General features: G+C 32.3%; 1 protein-coding gene across 1 annotated transcript; it reads left to right on the forward strand.

The window, feature by feature from the left end:
* The first annotated feature begins 18,051 nt into the window (after positions 1-18,051).
* Positions 18,052-21,381, forward strand: LOC109790261 (cytochrome P450 83B1). The gene is made up of 3 exons (XM_020349379.2): positions 18,052-18,668; positions 19,900-20,215; positions 20,544-21,381. The coding sequence occupies exons 1-3, from the start codon at positions 18,100-18,102 to the stop codon at positions 21,150-21,152; spliced, it is 1,494 nt and encodes a 497-aa protein (XP_020204968.1). The 5' UTR covers positions 18,052-18,099; the 3' UTR covers positions 21,153-21,381.
* Positions 21,382-23,067: the final 1,686 nt, after the last annotated feature.

Raw genomic sequence — 23,067 nt, forward strand, 5'->3', positions numbered from 1 at the left:
GGGCCATGCCATCCCTGGTCATTGATGTGAGGAACCACAATCATAATCATATTCACATTCATCACATCTCATCTTATAGCTCAATAACATATCACATACACATAATGGATAAGTCCAACAAAATAAGGTTTTCATACACCTCAAGCAATTCACATCTAAATCATCAATTTTCATCAAGTGATATAACAATAACATTCATAAATTAATATAATACTTGTGACACCCTTACTACCCCAACACATATATAATATAATTTAATTAAGAAGAATAAACTTTCAAAGGGTTCGTAAAAGGGTTCACATAAAACTTCAAAACTGTTCTTTCTTCAATATAAGAAAATGACTGGAAAAAAAAAACTTGAAAGGTAAAATTTAAGAGTTTACAATTTTAAAATCATTTATTACAATACCAAATCCATATAAATATTCTGTCCTAGAAATCCTCTGCCCCGATGTCACATTATCAGAGCATTCCCATAATTTAATTGTTGGCATTCTAGATGCCACTCGTGGCCAGATCTTCTTCACCTAAAATATCCACAGTTTATACGGTGAGAAAAGAAAATATCTATATGCAAAGTACATACAAACACATCACAATATAATCTCATCATAATTCATTATTTAATAATATATATATATATATATGTGTGTGTGTGTGTGTGTGTGTGTATATATATATCAATCTTTCATCATCTTCACATCTCAATTCACATTTAACATATCTCATTTCACATACATATCTCAATCCATCATAATCCACACCAATTATACAATTTACAACATCATTTCCATATTCATAATTCATGTCAATCTTACAATTAATAATATCATTTCCACATCCATAATTCACACCAATCTTACAATTAACAATATCATTTCCACATCCATAATTCACACCAATCTTACAATTAACAATATCATTTCCACATCCATAATTCACACCAATCTTACAATTAACAATATCATTTCCACATCCATAATTCACACCAATCTTACAATTAACAATATCATTTCCACATCCATAATTCACACCAATCTTACAATTAACAATATCATTTCCACATCCATAATTCACACCAATCTTACAATTAACACTATGCCAAGACCTCGCCACATCTGACACAAGTGATACAGGTTAATTGCCTCCCACACCAAACCAGGGTCACGCCCTCCCTGTAGCATCACTTACCCAGGGGACGTGCCATCCCTAGTCATTAAGGAGTACGCTCGTCCCTGAAGCATCACCTACCCAGGGTTCGTATCATCCCTGATCATCCGGGAGTACTCTCGTCCCTGAAACATCAACTACCAGGGTTCGTATCATCCTTGATCCTTTAGTGTGAGGAACCACAATCAAATTACAATCCATACAGTCTCTTGCAATTAACCCTATGCCAGGGCTGCCATAATCGACTTAAGTGGTGTGTGTTAACTGTCTTACTCACCCCACACCATGCTAGGGTCACGCCCTCCCTGTAGCACCACTTACCCAGGGGCCGTGCCATCCCTAGTCACTGATGTGAGGCACCACAATCACAATCATAATCACATTCATACAACATCTCATCTCATAATTCAAATTCACATCACGTACACAATTCCACCTCACATACACAACAGATAAGCCCAACAAAATAAGGGTTTACACACCCCTCAAGTAATTCACATCAAGATCATTCATTCTTATCAATCAATACAATAATAACATTCATAAATTAATATTATAAACAATGGAATTATCAATTTCATATAACTTTAACATAAACAATAAAACCCCCAATTCTTTCAAAACCTAACTCACAGGCACTTTTCTACAGTTTCGTTCTCCCTCTCAGATCATCATTCTTACAAATTAAATATATATTTCTAATCCTCAACATATACAGGATCTAGTGGTATCATTAATTCCTCAAACAGAAATATTTCAATTTTTCCAAAACCTAGCCTACAAGTACTTTTCTATAATTTCGTTCTCTCTCCCAGAGCATCATTTTTACAAATAAATCATATATTCATAATCCTAAATTCATACAGAATCAAATAATGCCGATAATTTTTCAAACAGAAATAATTATAAAATTACTCATAATCCTAAGGGCTCTTATTCTACCCAATTCCCTCATGTAACTCCACATATAAATAATCCCCTTTCCCCCGTACCTGGATAAATAGCAGTTGAAACTACAACAGGGATCTCTTGGTCTCCTCCTCTAAGTGCCCCATGGTCTTCAGAGAGAAGAAGAGGGGAAGAAAAAAGAATAGAAGAGAATAGGAAGAGAGAATGAGAGATGTGAGAAAATGAGAGGTAAGGCCTCCTATTTATAGGAATCTGCCTCAGCTAATCCGGAACGGCCCGTTCCAAAAGTCGAACGGCCGTTTTGGACCCTCCAGAACCAAGCAAAAATCTCAACTGGAACGGCCCGTTCCAAAACCGGAACGGCCCGTTCCAAAACCCAGTAGAACGGCCCGTTCTACCTTCAGAACGGCCCGTTCTCCAAACTAGAACGGCCCTTTCTCCAACCGGAACGGCCCGTTCTCAACTACGTTTTTTAGGAAAATTCTTTATTCCGGAACGGCCCGTTTCACTTTCGAAACGGCCCGTTCCAGGCAACGAATTGGGCCCACGGCCCAGTAAAAATTTGGGCTGTTACAATACTTCCCCCCTTTAAGAAATTTCGTCCCCGAAATTTTTTTGCAATGGTAGGCTCCTCGCTTCTTACTTTCTAATTCTTATGCAACCTCACTACCTTATTGATGTACAACTCTATCACTTTCACCAAAGGATATCTAAGGATAAAACAAGTAAATTTGGTGAGCCTATCCACTAAAACACAAATAGAATCGATCTCTTAAGCGTCTCAGACAAACCTACAATTAAAGTCTATCCACTCACCATTACAGTTCCAAAATGGGACATCTAAGTGCTACACAAATTCCTAAAGACTTCTTGCATACTAAACACGAGCATACAATTTCTCTACTCCTCTCTTTACCTTAGGCCACCATGCTTCCGCTGCACCACTCTGATACATCCTCCTAAGGTCCCGATACATCTCAATAGCTCCTAAATGAATGTCTTCCTCTAAAATCATCTTTCTTAATTGAAGGTTACTAAGCACCCAAATTTGTTCTTGCACCTCAAAACAACATCGATTCTACTCAGAAAAGTTATCTACACTCCTACCAATCTTTTCCACTTGATTCTCTAAGAAAGGCTCTAACTCCTATGATTCTCTAATCTCATCCATTATTTCACTAGTCACTTTCAACATAATCAATTCAATGCTCCTAAGGATAATCTCACACACAAAGCATAAGTCTCTAAATTCTTCAATCAATTCCAACCCTTAAATCATCAAAATGATAGGTCATCATAATCAAGGCATCTGCCACAATATTGGTTTTACTTCTATGGTCATCTCTAAAGATTAAGCACCTAAGCATAAGTTCACTAGGTATACATATCAGATCTCTAATTTCACCACTCCATCTATACCCAAGTCAAACTCTCATCCATCACCTTATCCTATAGCCTCATATCTTGTCACCAAAATTATGTTTCTCCAATTTCCTTCAACAATCCATTCACTACTCAAGTCATACTTAGTCTCACACTACTAAGGGTAACCTTATAGGCCAAACTTAAGTCTCTAATTTGAGCCAAAAGATTCATCTCTCTAATCATAAGGGAAGATAAATATAAAGGTTTCCTACACAAAAATCGATCACCACAATGGCTCTAGCCAAATAATAAATAAGATCAAAATCTTATTCCTTAAGAAATTCCAACTATCTCTTTTATCTCATATTTAACTCCTTTGGTCAAAAGATATTTAAAGTTCTTATGATCACTAAACACCTCAAGCTTAGAATCATATAGGTAGTGTCTCCAAATCTTAGTATAAATGACAAAATCACTAACTCAAGGTTATGGGTAAGGTAATTCCTCTCATGAATTCTCAATTTCCTAGAAGCATAAGCTACTATTGTTCCTTCTTGCATCAACACTCTGTCCAAACCTATCTTAGAAGCATAACTATATACCACAAAAGACTTACTAAAATCTACTAGTATTAACACTAGTCAATCTTTCGTTAAGAACTTCAAAACTACTCTCATACTTACTATCCCCCACAAGGACAACACTCTTCCTAGACGACCTAGTCGAAAGTAATGTTATCTTAGAAATTTACTCAATAAATCTCTAGTAGTAATGAACTAACCCAAGAAACTCTTAACCTCACTAATAGTATCGCTCACTTAAGCACAACTTCTATCTTAGATAGATCTACATTATACCTCCGCCAGAAATTACAGGACCTAGAAAACTCACTTCACACAATTAAAAATCATACTTAGATAAATTAGCGTAGAGCTGTCTTGGATACATCTTCATCCTCATCTCCAATATGATGATATCACACCCTAAGGTCAATCTTACTAAACACATAAACACTCACTAAATGATCCATAAGGTCATCTATCCTCATATCAACATACATGCATATCAAATCGTATTAGAATACCTACTTTAAACCTTCATATATACCATTCCTAAGCATGTACGAATCAATCACCATTTACTCCATATAGCACGTACATGAACCAACTTTACCACATAGCATCATATCATCTTAAACAACCTCTCAATGACAAAACCTCAAAACATCATATCTAAATCTATTTTTATCCTTGCTATGCCTAAGAACTCAAAAACATCATGACAACATATACCCACCTTCCACAACTATAAAAGCAATTGACACACAGAGAGTTATACTCATCCAAATGATCTCAAACCTATCTCAAAAGAAATCTAAAAAAATAAGCTACAACTCTTATGAAGACATAAGATTCCAAAAAGATCATCTTCTTAGCTAAAAATTTCAAAAACCTCAGCAGATATATTCGGCGCTTACAACTAGACCTTTGATCACTAAAGTAGCTATAACTAAAGTTCTAGACCTCCGTTTTATCTGATTCCAGTTCCATTGGAAAGATAACATTCAAGGCTACAACTTTTGTGAAGACCATAAAATCTAAATCTTTCAATACGGTATTGTTATTGGCACAACAAAACTGCAACGAAAATATTCCCTACACCATACAGCAATAGTGTACTAACATCCCACAAAACACCTCAACCATTCCAAAATCACTTCTTTCCACCTTAAACTCATATCCAAGCTTTTCACTACAATTTTAAACCAAATCAACTCACACATTCAGCATAAAAGACTTATAACTGAAATAAAATCCTCATGCAACCTAACCCTAACTAGGTTAATATGCAAGTATCAAAACTTAAGGGAATCACCAATACTTTGACCTTTCATCAAGAATGCTCAAAGCTCTAATGCTCAACACATAACCTTTTGGATTCAATCACTACAACTATAGTTTTCAGAAACTCCACCAATCGTAAACTCTTAATACACTCGATAAATCAATGTCTTACCCACATCTAAGGTTCTAATAGTTCTAGTTGGTTAGCACAAGGCTTCGTCCACTATTACTGGCACATATGCTCACAACACGAGAGATACCACTCAACCACCACTTCTTACATAAGCAAGAAGTATCAAAACAAATGAACAATCATGAATAACATCAACTAAGCTATATCATGTCTTTCAACCAAACTATGAAAAAATAATATAAGTGTAAGCACAACACTAACAATACAAGGGAAACATCACCATCGTTATCATCATCATAATGCAAAACATTGTTAGAGTACACACAATTAAATAACAACAAACAAAATCAATCATCATACTAACATATCAATAAATTTGACAATCGATTCATTCTATCATTCATCTACCAAATAAGCATAGTAGACTCATAACTCACGGCCGATTGGATCGACCTGCTCTGATACCACCAAATGTGACACCCTTACTACCCCAACACATATATAATATAATTTAATTAAGAAGAATAAACTTTCAAAGGGTTCGTAAAAGGGTTCACACAAAACTTCAAAACTGTTCTTTCTTCAATATAAGAAAATGACTGGAAAAAAAACTTGAAAAGTAAAATTTAAGAGTTTACAATTTTAAAATCATTTATTACAATACCAAATCCATATAAATATTCTGTCCTAGAAATCCTCTGCCCCGATGTCACATTATCAGAGCATTCCCATAATTTAACTGTTGGCATTCTAGATGCCACTCGTGGCCGGATCTTCTTCACCTAAAATATCCACAGTTTATACAGTGAGAAAAGAAAATATCTATATGCAAAGTACATACAAACACATCACAATTATGCATTACTGCTAACCCAATTATGCATTCCAAAACAAAGCATTTTGAGTTAGATTTATGGTTTTTTAATGAGAAGGTTGCTAGAGGAGAAACAAATGTCAAACATGTGCTAACTTAGTTTCAGATTGTAGATCTCTTAACTAAAGTTCTTTCTAGTAATCAATTTCTTACTCTCAAGACCAAACTAAATGTGCACTCTCTTGGAACACTTAGTTTGAGAGGGGGTGTTAGAGATAAGACTGATATAATTGTTAGAAAAGTTGGTTGAGTTGTTTTGTGTTCATCTATATATATATATATATATATATATATATATATATATATATATATATATATATATATATATATATATATATATATTATATAATGGGGTTATAATTATACTGGTGTAACTTTTACTAAGTATTACACCACTCAATAACTTTATATTAAATGTGAATTTTATAAATTCAACCGTTAAATTGAAAGTTCATATCTCGTAGATCATATATACAAAATTTTATATTAATCCAAGATGATTTAATACTTCATTTTTATAAAACAAAATTGATGTAATATATTCATTTCAAAATACACTAAAATATGAACACTTTGATTACCTCCAAGTTGTTATTCAATTTTAACAAAATTTGATATACACGTATAAAGTGATATGAACTTTCAATTTAACAGTTGGATTTACAAAATTCATAATTAATATAAAATTATTGAATGGTGTAATACTTAATAAAAGTTACACCAGTATAATTATAACCTCCCTTATATATATATATATATATATATATATATATATATATATATATATATATATATATATATATATATATATATATATATATATATATATATATATATATATATATATATATATATATATATATAGAGAGAGAGAGAGAGAGAGAGAGAGAGAGAGAGCATATCAAGTGAGAGGAAATTTATTATAAAAAATGAGAGAGTTAAAATATAACCCTTAGATTAATTTTCTCTCACTTGATACACTCCCTATATATATATATATATATATATAACTTAGTCTCTCTCTTGTATTGCATCAATTTTTCCTTTCAATAATAGAAGTTTCTTTCTCCTCTCTCTTTTCTCTCAAAAGGAAAATTATTCCTTTACACTTATTTTAAGCACTGCCAAGGAGGAATTAATCATACCACACTAATACCATAGGAATTGATCATTGCATTCTTATATGAAATGTCGTCAAATACATTTCGATATAAATCTAATGAAAACATTATCATCAAACACCCCTTCTGCCATATAAATCCATGAATTTGTCTTTTTCCATTTGAAATAATTAACTTGTGGATTCCCTAGGCAACATTTGTGGAGAGCATTCCATGAAACATGTGAGGAGCATAAGAACCGTCGCTGCATTTTAGAGAACAGGAGAAATATATGAGAGAGAAGAACAAGTGAGACTTATATTTTTAAAAAATAAAATGTGAACAACAATGATACTCCTAAATGATTTTAACAGAATAAGTGGTGTTCTTATCGAAAATCTGTGGTAGAGATGATCCGCCAGGTAAGATCGGAGAGCCTCCTTCACTGGTACGCTGGTGCTCCAAGATGGGGGTGGTACCTGCAAAAGAGACTCCGATGCTAAAGTTAGGGTTTGTATGAGTATGAGTCTCATATAAATAATGCACGTACCTTTGTGTGAATTAGGGTTTCGTTGGGCCTTGGGCCTGAGATCAGTTATAACCTAATTAGACAGCGGACATCGCCTTGGCCGAGGTCGCCCAGCGCGTAACCGAGGTCATTCTGCGCTGTGATGCCAAGCTAGAGCTCGGCTTCGCGGTACGGATAGTACACTAGCCCCTCGACCTCTGAAGACCGTGGGTCGATGAGTTAATACCGAGCTTGGTAAAGGGTCGCGACTCTTGGCGTACGCTTCTCTCTCGTGATGCCATGTGTCATGGCCGAGTTGAGGAACTCAAAAATAATGAGTTTATTGCTTGGTCAGGCTGGTAAACCTTTGACCGAGTCAATAGATTGGTGAGGGACAAGTCGGCAACTCGGCTGGCCAGTACACTAGTCCCCCAAGCGTCGAGTGATGTAAGAGCGAAGGGGCTTCTGAGGAGCTCCCAAATTTGTTGTTTGAAGGTTCAAATTCGACCTTGTTAAGTAGATGTGATCTCAAGGTTCGGAATCGACCTTGACCTTGGAATATCAAGGTTCGAACTCGACCTTGGTTAAGAAAATGTGATCTTAAGGTTCGGACTCGACCTCGGCATAACAAGGTTCGAACTCGACCTTGGTTAAGAAAATGTGATCTCAAGGTTCGGACTCGACCTTGACATAACAAGGTTCGAACTCGACCTTGGTTAAGAAAATGTGATCTCAAGGTTCGGACTCGACCTCGGCATAACAAGGTTCGAACTCGACCTTGGTTAAGAAAATGTGATCTCAAGGTTCGGACTCGACCTTGGCATATCAAGGTTTGAACTCGACCTTTGTTAAGAAAATGTGATCTCAAGGTTCGGACTCGACCTCGGCATAACAAGGTTCGAACTCAACCTTGGTTAAGAAAATGTGATCTCAAGGTTCGGACTCGACCTTGACCTTGGCATATCAAGGTTCGAACTCGACCTTGGTTAAGAAAATGTGATCTCAAGGTTTGGACTCGACCTCGGCATAACAAGGTTCGAACTCGACCTTGGTTAAGAAAATGTGATCTCAAGGTTCGGACTCGACCTCGGCATAATAAGGTTCGAACTCGACCTTGGTTAAGAAAATGTGATCTCAAGGTTCGGACTCGACCTCGGCATAACAAGGTTCGAACTCGACCTTGGTTAAGAAAATGTGATCTCAAGGTTCGGACTCGACCTTGGCATATCAAGGTTCGAACTCGACCTTGGTTAAGAAAATGTGATCTCAAGGTTCGGACTCGACCTCGGCATAACAAGGTTCGAACTCGACCTTGGTTAAGAAAATGTGATTTCAAGATTCGAACTCGACCTCGGCATAACAAGGTTCGAACTCGACCTTGGTTAAGAAAATGTGATCTCAAGGTTCGGACTTGACCTTGACCTTGGCATATCAAGGTTCGAACTCGACCTTGGTTAAGAAAATGTGATCTCAAGGTTCGGATTCGACCTCGACATAACAAGGTTCGAACTCGACCTTGGTTAAGAAAATGTGATCTCAAGGTTCGGACTCGACCTTGGCAAGTCGTCATGGTTAATGTGCCAGTACCGAAAATGTATGGGAATGGAGTTGCTTTATTGATTTATTTCTGAGGTGTGCCTCGTTAAAACTTTCCTTGGCCAAAAACCCTTTTCTTTAGTAGGAAAAAAGGATGAGGAGGAAAAAGAGTACATCACCTGAATTTACAAGTTAAGATAAATAAAATTTGAGGTGAGTGGAATTTCAGGTTCCAAATTTTCCTTTGGAGGGGTCTGCTCTTGCATCTCTCACCCCACCAAACAAGGTTGCCAACTTTAAATGTTTGTGGCTTTGACCTTGGTCTTGCTTTCCTTATGGTTTGTTGCGAACCTGGTCACGAAAAGTAGAGTGTTCTTCCATCTGAATGTACCCTGCAGCTCGGGCGCGAAGTTCGTCCATATCAAGAGGAGATCGTAGACACAGGCTGTCCACGAAAGGTCCAGGCTTGAGTGCCATGAGCATGGCGTGTAAGGCGACCACGGGGTTCAATTTTCGAATCTTGACCGAGATACTGGCAAAGCGTTCCATGAACGCCCTTAGTGATTCGTCGTCGCCCTGTCTGAGACTGGCCAAAGCGGCTGATGTGACATGGTGAGGTCGACTCGTGGCATACTGCGCCGTGAATCGCCTTACCAGAGTGTCGAAGTTGTCTATTGACTCCACCGGCAGTTGAGTGTACCAGTTGAGCGCTGCCCCCTTGAGCGAGGTCGGGAAAACCCTACACAGAATAACATCTTTATTAGTGTATAGGTTTACCAGTGTAATGTACAGATCGACGTGCTCGTCTGGATCTGTCGTGCCGTCGTAACGGTCGATGTGGAGAGGCTTCCATCCGGAAGGGAGAGGCGTTTCCATGATGCCATCCACAAAAGGATGACGGCGGAAGGTCGCTTGATTTCCCGTGACGTGGGCAGGAGCATTGTTGACCTCGTGGGCCGACCTGTTCGTCGGTGCGTGAGACTGATGTGCAACAGGTCGAGGAGTGGGTGCCCTAGGCGCGGTTAGGGGTTGAGAGACTAAGTGCCCCTCTTCCTCGTGTTGGTTATTCGATGGAGGGGGTTGATCAGAAGGGCGCCGAGGAAGCTGGGCGCGAATACGTTCATTCTCGGCGCGCAGCGCCGCTGGGTCAGCTTTGTTAGCTGTACGCAGCGTCGCTAGGTCAGTTTCGTGCTTGGCACGCATGTTTCGCAGATCGACGTCGTGTTGTTGCCGCATCTGCTCGACCTGTTCTATCAGTCTTCTCAATGATGTTGCGTCACCCATGATTGTCGCGTGATCAGCGTCGTCTGTTGCTCGTCTGCTATGGCTTTTGGCGAAAACCATACGGGTGGCCGATAAGAGCCGTCTTGATCGGCCCCACGGTGGGCGCCAAATGTTCTTACCGGAAATCTGTGGTAGAGATGATCCGCCAGGTAAGATCGGTGAGCCTCCTTCACTGGTACGCTGGTGCTCCAAGATGGGGGTGGTACCTGCAAAAGAGACTCCGATGCTAAAGTTAGGGTTTGTATGAGTATGAGTCTCATATAAATAATGCACGTACCTTTGTGTGAATTAGAGTTTCGTTGGGCCTTGGGCCTGAGATCAGTTATAACCTAATTAGACAGCGGACATCGCCTTGGCCGAGGTCGCCCAGCGCGTAACCGAGGTCATTCTGCGCTGTGATGCCGAGTTAGAGCTCAGCTTCGCGGTACGGATAGTACAAGTGGTATGGATGGTTTTTTGGTCACTGGAAAAAAAATATAGCGGAAAAGAAAGGGTTCTACGAGTAAAATAGAATACAATTGTGTAAAAAAAAACATATTCCATTATATAAAGTTATGCTCTTGTAGATTATATATTTGTTCATACTTAAATAGTGCAATTTAATTTGATGAAAATGTTTGATATAAAACCAAAAATTGCAAAAACAAATGTCCGTAGTCGTTGTAAAAGTATTCTACTAACACATTAAAAAATATAAGAAATGTGTGAATATATAATTAATTGAATACATCAATATTTATTATATATATATATATATATATATAAATATTTAAATATTCATATATATATATATATATATATACAAAAAATAATTTTAAAATATATTAATATATAAAAAAAAACTTAATTATAAACTTAAAACCGTATAACGTAAAAGTCATTAATTACACTAGTCAAATTAAATAATAAATAAAGAAATTAAATGAATAGAAAAAAATAGAATAATTTTTTTTAATGAATACAAAAAAATGAAAAAAAATTAAGATATTAATTTGATGAATAAAAAATAAAAAATAAATCAATTATATTGGCTAAAAAATCAAATTTCTAATCCATCATTCTATCACTCTCTCTATCTATCTATCTATATAGATAAAAAATTACTATAAAATCTTTATTTCTTTATTTAATATGATTTTTAGTGAAGTATATCTATATATAAATTCTAATAAAGAAATAAAGAATTTTTATTCTTTATTGTTAGAAAACGATAGATTCTGATAAATAAAGAAATAAAGAAGAAAAAAAATCTAAAAAGGATAAGTTAAACACTGAAATCAGAAAAAAAAAAAAAAAAATTGACATTTAATTTAGACAGAGTCATGTGTGTACTGCTCTAATCTTTAAAATGGAAAATTTATATAAAAGAAGTAAAGAAAGTGAAGTATTGATTTAGACACTTCGGATTCTTCTTAGAAACGAATCGATTACAGCTAGCTTAGACTTATAATAAGGAATAACTATTTAATTTTATTGTGATGGGAAATTGTTATCTTACTTCTACATTTTAATTTTTTTAGTAATATTGTTTTTATATTTATTAAAATATTATTGTATATTAAATAAATAGATTATTCATAATATTTTAAAAAAAAAATATCATTATAAATAAAATAATATTTTTTATTTTAATATTTTTCTTTTTAATTATTTTTAAAATTAAAATCTCATATTAAATAAAAAAATATCACAAATTATTTTATAATATTTTTTTAAAAAATATTATTATAATTATTTTAAAATCAAAATTCTCCATCAAATAAAAAAATATATTTATCACATCTCTAAAATATCTATCGAAACAAAATCTTACATGAAATTGATGAATAATTTAAAATATATATTATTGAGGAAACTATATTATTAATTAACATGACTGAAAAGACTCTTAAGATGCTTGGTGAAGTATCTGTGTTGCTTACGGAACTTGGGATGATCATCACATGGCCTGGCAAATACTATTTTGCTGAACTTCTGACGATCTTCTCACGGAAGTACTGATTTTTTGCCTTCTTATTTGTTTCCATGTGAAAAAAAGTGAAACATCCCCTTTCTTCGTGACTTTGTAAGAAGTTGTCAAACTAGTTCTTAAATTAAATATATATATATATATATATATATATATTAATTTTTAACTTTTATTTTCATCATTTAAGTAATTTTTGTTGTCAATATAACGCTAATTTTGTTAATTAAATCATTAGTTGAAATGTTATTTAGTAATTTGGCTTTTCATTTTAAATAAAGACATGATTAATTCAAGAGGAACTTAAATGACAAAATTTTCTTTTAATTTTTGTGATAAAATAATAGTGAAAAAATAGATAAAAATAATAAGGATATAAATGATAATTAAAGAGAACCGTAACATTTTCTCTTTCAATATTAGATATATGTATTAACAGTCTTTTTTATGAACAACTTGTCTCCCTTTAATTCGTAGGTGCACCATGTTACACTTTTACTACCCAACACTTATATTGTAATAATGTAAATAAATAAATAAATAAATTTTTCAACATTGCTAAAAGGATCCATATAAAACCTCATAAATGTTCTTAAATATCCAAAAAATTAAAAATAAAACTTGGAAAATAAAATATGAGAGTTTATAAATTATTTTCAAAAAAATAAGTATAACTCCAAATACATATTAAAAATCCATGTCCTAGAAATTCTCTGTCCAATATTACAATATCAGAGTACACTCACAACTCAACTGTCGGCATTCTGGATGTCACTCATAATCGGATCTTCCTCAACTAAAACATTCACAAATTGTACAGTAAGAAAAGAAAACATCTATATATAAAGCATACTAAGAAATGTCACGACATGATTTCCATTACAACTCATTATATAATTACAATTTTCATAAGGTTCATACATGTCAAGTTCTATCAATAATAAGTCAATATTTCATCATCAAATCTCAATCATACATATACATCACCATCACACAATCAGCACTATGTCATACTTACACCACCACTTTTGCATTACTCGATCAACACCGTGCCATGCCGACATATGTACTAATTGTCACACACATCATACAACTATCACTATGTCATCCATAGCCACCACATCACACAACTAGCACCATGTCATATTGTTCACGCCACCATTGTCACATCACACGCCCAACATCGTGTCATACATACATCTATGTTAATTTTCACACATCCTGCACTATGACATGCTCACGTCACTACTGTCGCATCATATGCTCAGCTTCGTGCCATGTGTGACACCCTTACTACCCCAACACATATTGTAACTTTACAAATAAATGTTTTAAATCTCGGTAAAAGGGTTCACATGAGAAACTTCAAAAATCGTTCTTCAATAACCACAATAATACTATTATTATAATTATTTTTAAAATCAAAATTCTTCATAAAAAAATATATATTTATCACATCTCTAATTTTTATTCATATTTAAAATTTTACATTAAATATCTATCGAAACAAAATCTTACATGAAATTGATGAATAATTTAAAATATATATATATTATTGAGGAAACTATATTATTAATTAACATGACTGAAAAGACCCTTAAGATGCTTGGTGAAGTATCTGTGTTGCTTACGGAACTTGGGATGATCATCACATGGCCTGGCAAATACTATTTTGCTGAACTTCTGACGATCTTCTCACGGAAGTACTGATTTTTTGCCTTCTTATTTGTTTCCATGTGAAAAAAAGTGAAACATCCCCTTTCTTCGTGACTTTGTAAGAAGTTGTCAAACTAGTTCTTAAATTAATATATATATATATATATATATATATATATATATATATATTAATTTTTAACTTTTATTTTCATCATTTAAGTAATTTTTGTTGTCAATATAACGCTAATTTTGTTAATTAAATCATTAGTTGAAATGTTATTTAGTAATTTGGCTTTTCATTTTAGATAAAGACATGATTAATTCAAGAGGAACTTAAATAACAAAATTTTCTTTTAATTTTTGTGATAAAATAATAGTGAAAAAATAGATAAAAATAATAAGGATATAAATGATAATTAAAGAGAACCGTAACATTTTCTCTTTCAATATTAGATATATGTATTAACAGTCTTTTTTATGAACAACTTGTCTCCTTTTAATTCGTAGGTGCACCATGTTACACTTTTACTACCCAACACTTATATTGTAATAATGTAAATAAATAAATAAATAAATTTTTCAACATTGCTAAAAGGATCCATATAAAACCTCATAAATGTTCTTAAATATCCAAAAAATTAAAAATAAAACTTGGAAAATAAAATATGAGAGTTTATAAATTATTTTCAAAAAAATAAGTATAACTCCAAATACATATTAAAAATCCATGTCCTAGAAATTCTCTGTCCAATATTACAATATCAGAGTACACTCACAACTCAACTGTCGGCATTCTGGATGTCACTCATAATCGGATCTTCCTCAACTAAAACATTCACAAATTGTACAGTAAGAAAAGAAAACATCTATATATAAAGCATACTAAGAAATGTCACGACATGATTTCCATTACAACTCATTATATAATTACAATTTTCATAAGGTTCATACATGTCAAGTTCTATCAATAATAAGTCAATATTTCATCATCAAATCTCAATCATACATATACATCACCATCACACAATCAGCACTATGTCATACTTACACCACCACTTTTGCATTACTCGATCAACACCGTGCCATGCTGACATATGTACTAATTGTCACACACATCATACAACTATCACTATGTCATCCATAGCCACCACATCACACAACTAGCACCATGTCATATTGTTCACGCCACCATTGTCACATCACACGCCCAACATCGTGTCATACATACATCTATGTTAATTTTCACACATCCTGCACTATGACATGCTCACGTCACTACTGTCGCATCATATGCTCAGCTTCGTGCCATGTGTGACACCCTTACTACCCCAACACATATTGTAACTTTACAAATAAATGTTTTAAATCTCGGTAAAAGGGTTCACATGAGAAACTTCAAAAATCGTTCTTCAATAACCACAATAATACTATTATTATAATTATTTTTAAAATCAAAATTCTTCATAAAAAAAATATATATTTATCACATCTCTAATTTTTATTCATATTTAAAATTTTACATTAAATATCTATCGAAACAAAATCTTACATGAAATTGATGAATAATTTAAAATATATATATATATATATTATTGAGGAAACTATATTATTAATTAACATGATTGAAAAGACCCTTAAGATGCTTGGTGAAGTATCTGTGTTGCTTACGGAACTTGGGATGATCATCACATAGCCTGGCAAATACTATTTTGCTGAACTTCTGACGATCTTCTCACGGAAGTACTGATTTTTTGCCTTCTTATTTGTTTCCATGTGAAAAAAAGTGAAACATCCCCTTTCTTCGTGACTTTGTAAGAAGTTGTCAAACTAGTTCTTAAATTAAATATATATATATATATATATATATATATATATATATATATATATTAATTTTTAACTTTTATTTTCATCATTTAATAAGTAATTTTTGTTGTCAGTGTGACGTTAATTTTGTTAATTAATTCATTAGTTGAAATGTTATTTAGTAATTTGCTTGTCATTTTAGATAAAGACATGACTAATTCAGGAGGAGCTTAAATGACAATATTTTCTTTTAATTTTTGTGATAAAACAATAGTGAGAAAATAGATAAAAAATAATAAGAATGTAAATGATAATTAAAGAGAACTGTAATATTTTCTCTTCCAATATTAGATATATGTATTAACAGTCTTTTTTATGAATAATTTGTCTCCTTTTAATTTGTAGGTGCACCATGTGATATTTTTGAATTTGGATCTTCTCCTATAATTTTCTCTCTCCAGCTTCTCTCCTGCAACATTAATAACTATTAAATATATCTAATGGCTCAAATTTAATTATTTAAGAAGTTATATTAATTATAAGATTAAATTTGAGCCATTAGATATATCACATGACTATTAATGTTGCAGGAGAGAGGCTGGAGAGAGAAAATTGCATGAGAGGATCCAAATTCGATATTTTTACTACTCCAACACATATATTGTAATAATGTAAATAAATAAATTTTTTAACATTGGTAAAAGGATCCATGTAAAACCTCATAAATGTTCTTCAATATCCAAATAATTAAAAATAAAACTTGGAAAATAAAACATGAGAGTTTACAAATTATTTTCAAAAAAATAAGTATAACTCAAAATACATATTAAAAATTCATGTCCTAAAAATCTTCTGCCACAATGTTACAATATCAGAGTACACCCACAACTCAACTGTCGGCATTCTAGATGTCACTCATAACTGGATCTTCCTCACTTAAAACATCCACAAATTGTACAATGAAAAAAGAAAACATCTATATATAAAACACACAAAGAAATATCACGACATAATTTCCATTACAACTCATTATATACTTACAATTTTCATAAGGTTCATACATGTCAAGTTCTATCAATAATAAGTCAACATTTCATTTTTCTTAACTCAAGAATTACTTTGACAACATCTTACAAAGTCAAAAATCAAAGTGATATTTTACTCTATAAATATATTCACTAAGAGAACTTGTAATCAACTTTATGACTAGCAAGGTATAACGTCCAAATAATGCGGATAGACAATGAAAATCACACGTAAATATTCCAATACCTAAATCACTAGGAGAATGAGTAGAGTAACAATGAGTGTGTGAACATTCATAGTCAAGCTTGTGGTGGGTCGCTATTTATAATTAATTTAAAATCTTTCAAACAGAACATAATTTAAAAGCCCATCTATTTTGAAGTTAAGGTAAAATTTTAATTTTGATAAAATTAGTTTTAAAATATTAAACAAAATTAAAATGTTTGTCTAAGTTATTCTTAATTACTATTCATTTTATGTTAAAATATTCTCAAATGGACTAGTTTACGAAATCGCAAGGAAATTATTATTTCATAATAATTACTTAATGTGACAAAACAGATGAAATTAAATGAAGAATATAATTGGTGGATGCTTTGTGTTGTTGCTTTAATTTATATTTACTCATCAATCAAGTAACATGTATATCAATCGTATTATTTAATTATAAAAGGTTAACTGTATTGTTTAACTTCATTGGTGTATTATAAAGGGTTTTTTTTCACAAAAAAAAGGTTAATTGTATATAATTATTTATATTATTATTTGTATCCGTATCAGAATTAAATATTTCTCCATTGGCCAGCCTTATACCCAATTCCTAGCTAGTGCTCTTAGATTTTTATAAGTACACGTTCTCCTAACATGCTTATACCCCTATATAACCCGCATAAAATTCACGATCAACATATTATAAGCCACAACAATGGTGTCAACACTTCTAATTGTGTGCCTTGTTCTTCCTGTGTTCATGTTCTTCTTCCAATACCTTAAAACCTTGAAGAATCGACACCGTCCACCTGGTCCTAGAGGCTTTCCCATCATAGGGAATCTTCATCAGCTAAATAATTCAGATCTTTATCTTCAGCTATGGAAACTCTCAAAAAAATATGGGCCTCTATTTTCCCTTCAACTAGGTTTAAGGCAAGCAATTGTTGTTTCCTCTCCTGAACTTGCCAAAGTGGTAATGAAAGACCATGACCTCGTGTTTTGTGGGAGACCTAAGTTACTTGGCCAACAGAAATTGTCCTATGATGGGGTTGACATTGCGTTCTCCCCATACAATAGTTATTGGAGAGAAATCAGAAAGATTTGTGTTGTCCATCTCCTTAGCTCCATGCGTGTGTCTAGCTTTTCCTCAGTAAGACACTTTGAGGTTAAGCAATTGATAAAGAAAATATCCATGCATGCCTCTTCTTCGAAGGCTACAAATTTGAGTGAAGCACTCATGTGCCTCACCAGCAGTATTATATGCAGAATAGCCTTTGGGAGAAGGTACCCTATAACATTAACAAGTTTTAGCAATATTTAAAAAATATTATTTTAATAATTTATTTTATACTAATTTAATTTTTTAATATATTATCAAATGTTATATATAGTTTATATTGTTAAAAAAATTTAATAACATTTTTATCGATATTTTTATAACATTTTAATGATGTTAAGTTTTTATTAACTTTATAAAATAATAATTAATTTTAATATAGATGTTGTTATCAATTGTTATATTTTATGTCTCCTAAACTCCTACAAATTTTTTAAGAGAAAGTTGAAGATATTTTTAATTAGTCACCACTAGATATATATCAAATATTTAAGTTCATTTATCTTAAGTATAACTATATGGTTATATATATATTCTTTATGGATTATTCATTAACTCAATGTGAGCGACTTTAATTATGAAAAATAATTAGATATGAGAAAAATATACTTTTTATGTGATATTATTTATTCAATGTAGGACTTTGATTTTAAAAGCAATTAGAAAAAATAATATTAAAATAAAAAAAATATTACTTATCTATAATAACATTTTTCAAAAAAATGTTACAAAATAACTTATGTGACACTTTTTTTACTCGATATAAGACTGATTTTAAAAATAATTAAAAAGAGTAACATTAAAATAAAAAATATTACTCTATTTATAGTAATATTTTTAAAAAAATGTTATAAAATAATCTATTTATTCAATATATAGTAACATTTTAATAAATATAAATAAAAAATATTACTAAAGAATTAAATTGTAGTAGTGGTATTGTTAAATAAGGAGGTTTAATGGAGTATTTAATGAAACTTGATTTAGTTCATATATTTTGATATTCACCAATTTGGGTTGTGTGAGTAACCAGAAACTCTCTTTTTGCTTAACCAAGTAGTTGGAATTCAAATCATAATTCTTACATATATAGGCAGAAACTTTAAAATGAGAGGAGATGTTCAACTATTAAGTATCTATCGAATAAATTACAAAAAAAAATATTAATTCATGTGTGCAATAGAGAATATTTCTTAGTATCGAAAAAATATATTAATTCATAACATATTTAGTAGTCTTTTGATTCAAGCACTCATGTTTTCCAAGAGCCATGTCTTGTATTTAGTGTATTTGAAAAAACAAACCAAAAAATCAAAACAATTAAAGTGAGTCTCTTATAGTGTGAAGACTGAAGAGTATTTTCCTTCTTCTATGTATTAATTTTCTTATTTCTTACAGGTACGAAGATGAAGGAACAGAAAAAAGTAGGTTCCATGAGTTGTTCAACGAGTGTCAAGCAATGATGGGCATCTTCTTTTTCTCAGATTTTGTTCCTTTCTTAGGTTGGATTGATAAACTCACGGGACTCCATGCTCGTCTTGAGCGGAATTTCAAAGAGTTGGATACGTTCTACCAAGAAGTCATTGATGAACACATGGATCCCAATAGGAAGCCTCCAGAGAACGAGGATTTAATAGATGTCTTACTTCAACTCAAGAAGCAGCGTTCATTTTCTGTAGATCTCGAAAATGATCACATCAAAGCGGTGTTCATGGTTCGGAGTTCCTTTCCTCTTTGCTTTTTAAATTGTCAATTTTTTTTAAAAATTTTATTTGAATTTGTTTGGATAAAATTTTTCACAATAAACATTTTTAGGAAGGAAAAAATGAAATAATAAATTCTTCTTATGAAACCGTCTCATAATTTCTAAAAAATATTACAAATTAGTTTTTGTATAAATTAGTGTTATCTTGTGAAGAAACTTAATATATTTATCTTTTTCATATTTTTTACTATAAATATTTTAAAGAAGTTTATGTACAGAAACACTTTGTTGAAAATCCATTTTGGAACAATTAACAACTAACGATGTCTTTCATCAGAACATGCTTGTAGCAGCAACAGATACCACTGCTGCCACAACAATCTGGGCTATGACTCTACTACTAAAACATCCAAGAGTGATGAAGAAAGTTCAAGAGGAAATAAGGAATTTGGGAGGTAAAAAAGATTTTCTAGATGAAGATGATACTCAAAAGTTTCCCTATTTCAAGGCGGTGATAAAAGAGACATTGAGACTGCATCTACCAGCACCACTACTTGTGCCAAGAGAAACAAATGAACCATGTACTATAGGTGACTATGAAATTCCAGCCAAGACATTAGTGTACGTGAATGCCTGGGCTATCCATAGAGACTCTAAGGCTTGGAAAGACCCAGAAGAATTTTTACCCGAGAGGTTCTTAAATAATACTACAGATTTTCGTGGGCAAGATTTTGAGTTCATTCCATTTGGTGCTGGTCGTAGAATTTGCCCTGGCATGACTATGGCAATTGCCTCATTAGATCTTATTCTTGCAAATCTTCTTAGGTTGTTTGATTGGGAATTGCCAAAAGGAATGAAAAAAGAAGACATCGATACTGAAGTGTTGCCAGGAATTGCCCAACATAAGAAGAATCCTCTTTGTGTTTTGGCCAAGTTCCGAAGCTAAAAGTAAATAAAAGTTTATGTAATATTATCCTGCCCATAAGTATAAGTAGGTAAATAAGGGCTTGTTGATGTTACATGGAGTGTTATGCTACCAGGAATTGCCCAACATAAGAAGAATATCCTCTTTGTGTTTTGGCCAAGTTTGGAAGCTAAAAGTTAATAAAAAAAAATGTATGTAATATTGTTTGTATCCTGCCCATAAGTAGGTAAATAAAGGCTTGTTGATGTTACATGGAGTGTTATGCTAAGTTTGAAATTTATATCCTTTCTTACTATTTGCTTTCCTTTTCATCTTCTTTCTTTTTCACACTAAAAGTTGTTAGTATAAATTGTTTGATATTTATGTTCCTTAATCAAAGATCAGGGTTTGATCTCTGATTTAGACATAAAGGCACGATTAGAGGTACCATTATTCCTATAGAAATCTAACAAATGAAAAGGAATTATATGTACTACCTTATCAAACAAAAAATAATAATTTTTGCCTCTTTGAGTTTCAATGTGACATTTAGAGCATCACCATCAAAAGGATGTTTAGGTTGTTTTTAAAAATAAAATAAAAATATCATAATACATAATTACATAAATGCATTGACTCATGGGGAGTCTAACTCATATTTGTATGTCTCAGTAGAATTTATATCTTGATTTTATCTTGTTCTAAATATACGTTTTAATGCATGTTTAGTTATATATCTCCTATCAAAATAATAAGTTTGTCATTCTCAAAAAAGAATGAGAGATTATCGAACCAAAGACATTTATAAACGTTAAATATCTCAAGTTTTTATGATAACAAAGTAATGACATTAATGGACTAATACTTGAGTTAAGTCACTGCAGAAAATATGTATCAAACAAGAGATTTATAGAGACCTTGTGTTTATATCTTAATAAATATATTTTATCAAACACGTAAAATAATTTAGTAAATATTAATCTTTATGCATCTTGCCCGACAACTTATGTAAGTCCAATGTTGTCTCAACTTTTTCATGCCTTAAAACAAGTTTATACACACTCAAAAATAACATTAATAAGTGTTCTGATAGTTTGTTATGATTATAAATGCTTGTATATTTTATTTCCTTTATATATGGTCTACGCACGTAGAGTAATATAGGAAAAATAGCTCTTCTCGTAGTGTCTAGAAAAAGAAAATTTCCTACCAAGAGATGTGAAACCTTTGCGACACAAAACATTAATGTTTCAAAGTGTAAAATTAACCATGATTTAATGAGAAAGTTAGAACAATTCTTGAAGGTCTCCCATAGCACATTAGTTGTATATGTTCAAAAAGTTTCGAAGAGCTCTAGAGAAAGCTTTTACATGCCCAAGTTGTGCCAAATCTTTGACTAAATCAAAGATCTTGTAAACCTTATAATTTATCTTCCATTGAATGAATAGATATCCAATTATCCTTCCCTTAACAAGTTATATCTTAAGTGTGTCTAATTTAGATATCCTTTCTTTAAGAGTAATCCTTGTAAACATTTTACCTTAGTTTACCTTGAGCCTAAAGGGGATAGTAAAAGAATATTGTAAATAGTTGTTTACGTATAAGCAAAAAGTGATAATTAAAATACTTGTGAGTTACAAGTGGCAGTGGGACCCTTTGAGTTCAAAGATAATTGAACATAACATAAGTTAAGTGAACTAGTATAAAAATACAAGTTTTCTTTACTCTCTACATTTGCATTTACTTTATGGACAAAATAGTTTTTGATCTTATATATATGTGTCTATCAAAAATGCTTATGAAAATCTTCACACATATTCAACCTTACTTTTGTGTATATTTTTCTTTCATGATCCCAGATGAAGGATCCCACCTCTCATAAGCTAGGCCCCATTTACATCAACTCATAACATACCATGACAATTCAATATATTTATTTAACATCTTGCATATATAT

This window comes from Cajanus cajan, chromosome 3, assembly GCF_000230855.2.
Source record: "Cajanus cajan strain Asha chromosome 3, NIPB_CcT2T_4, whole genome shotgun sequence".
In the NCBI taxonomy this organism is placed as follows: domain Eukaryota; kingdom Viridiplantae; phylum Streptophyta; class Magnoliopsida; order Fabales; family Fabaceae; genus Cajanus; species Cajanus cajan.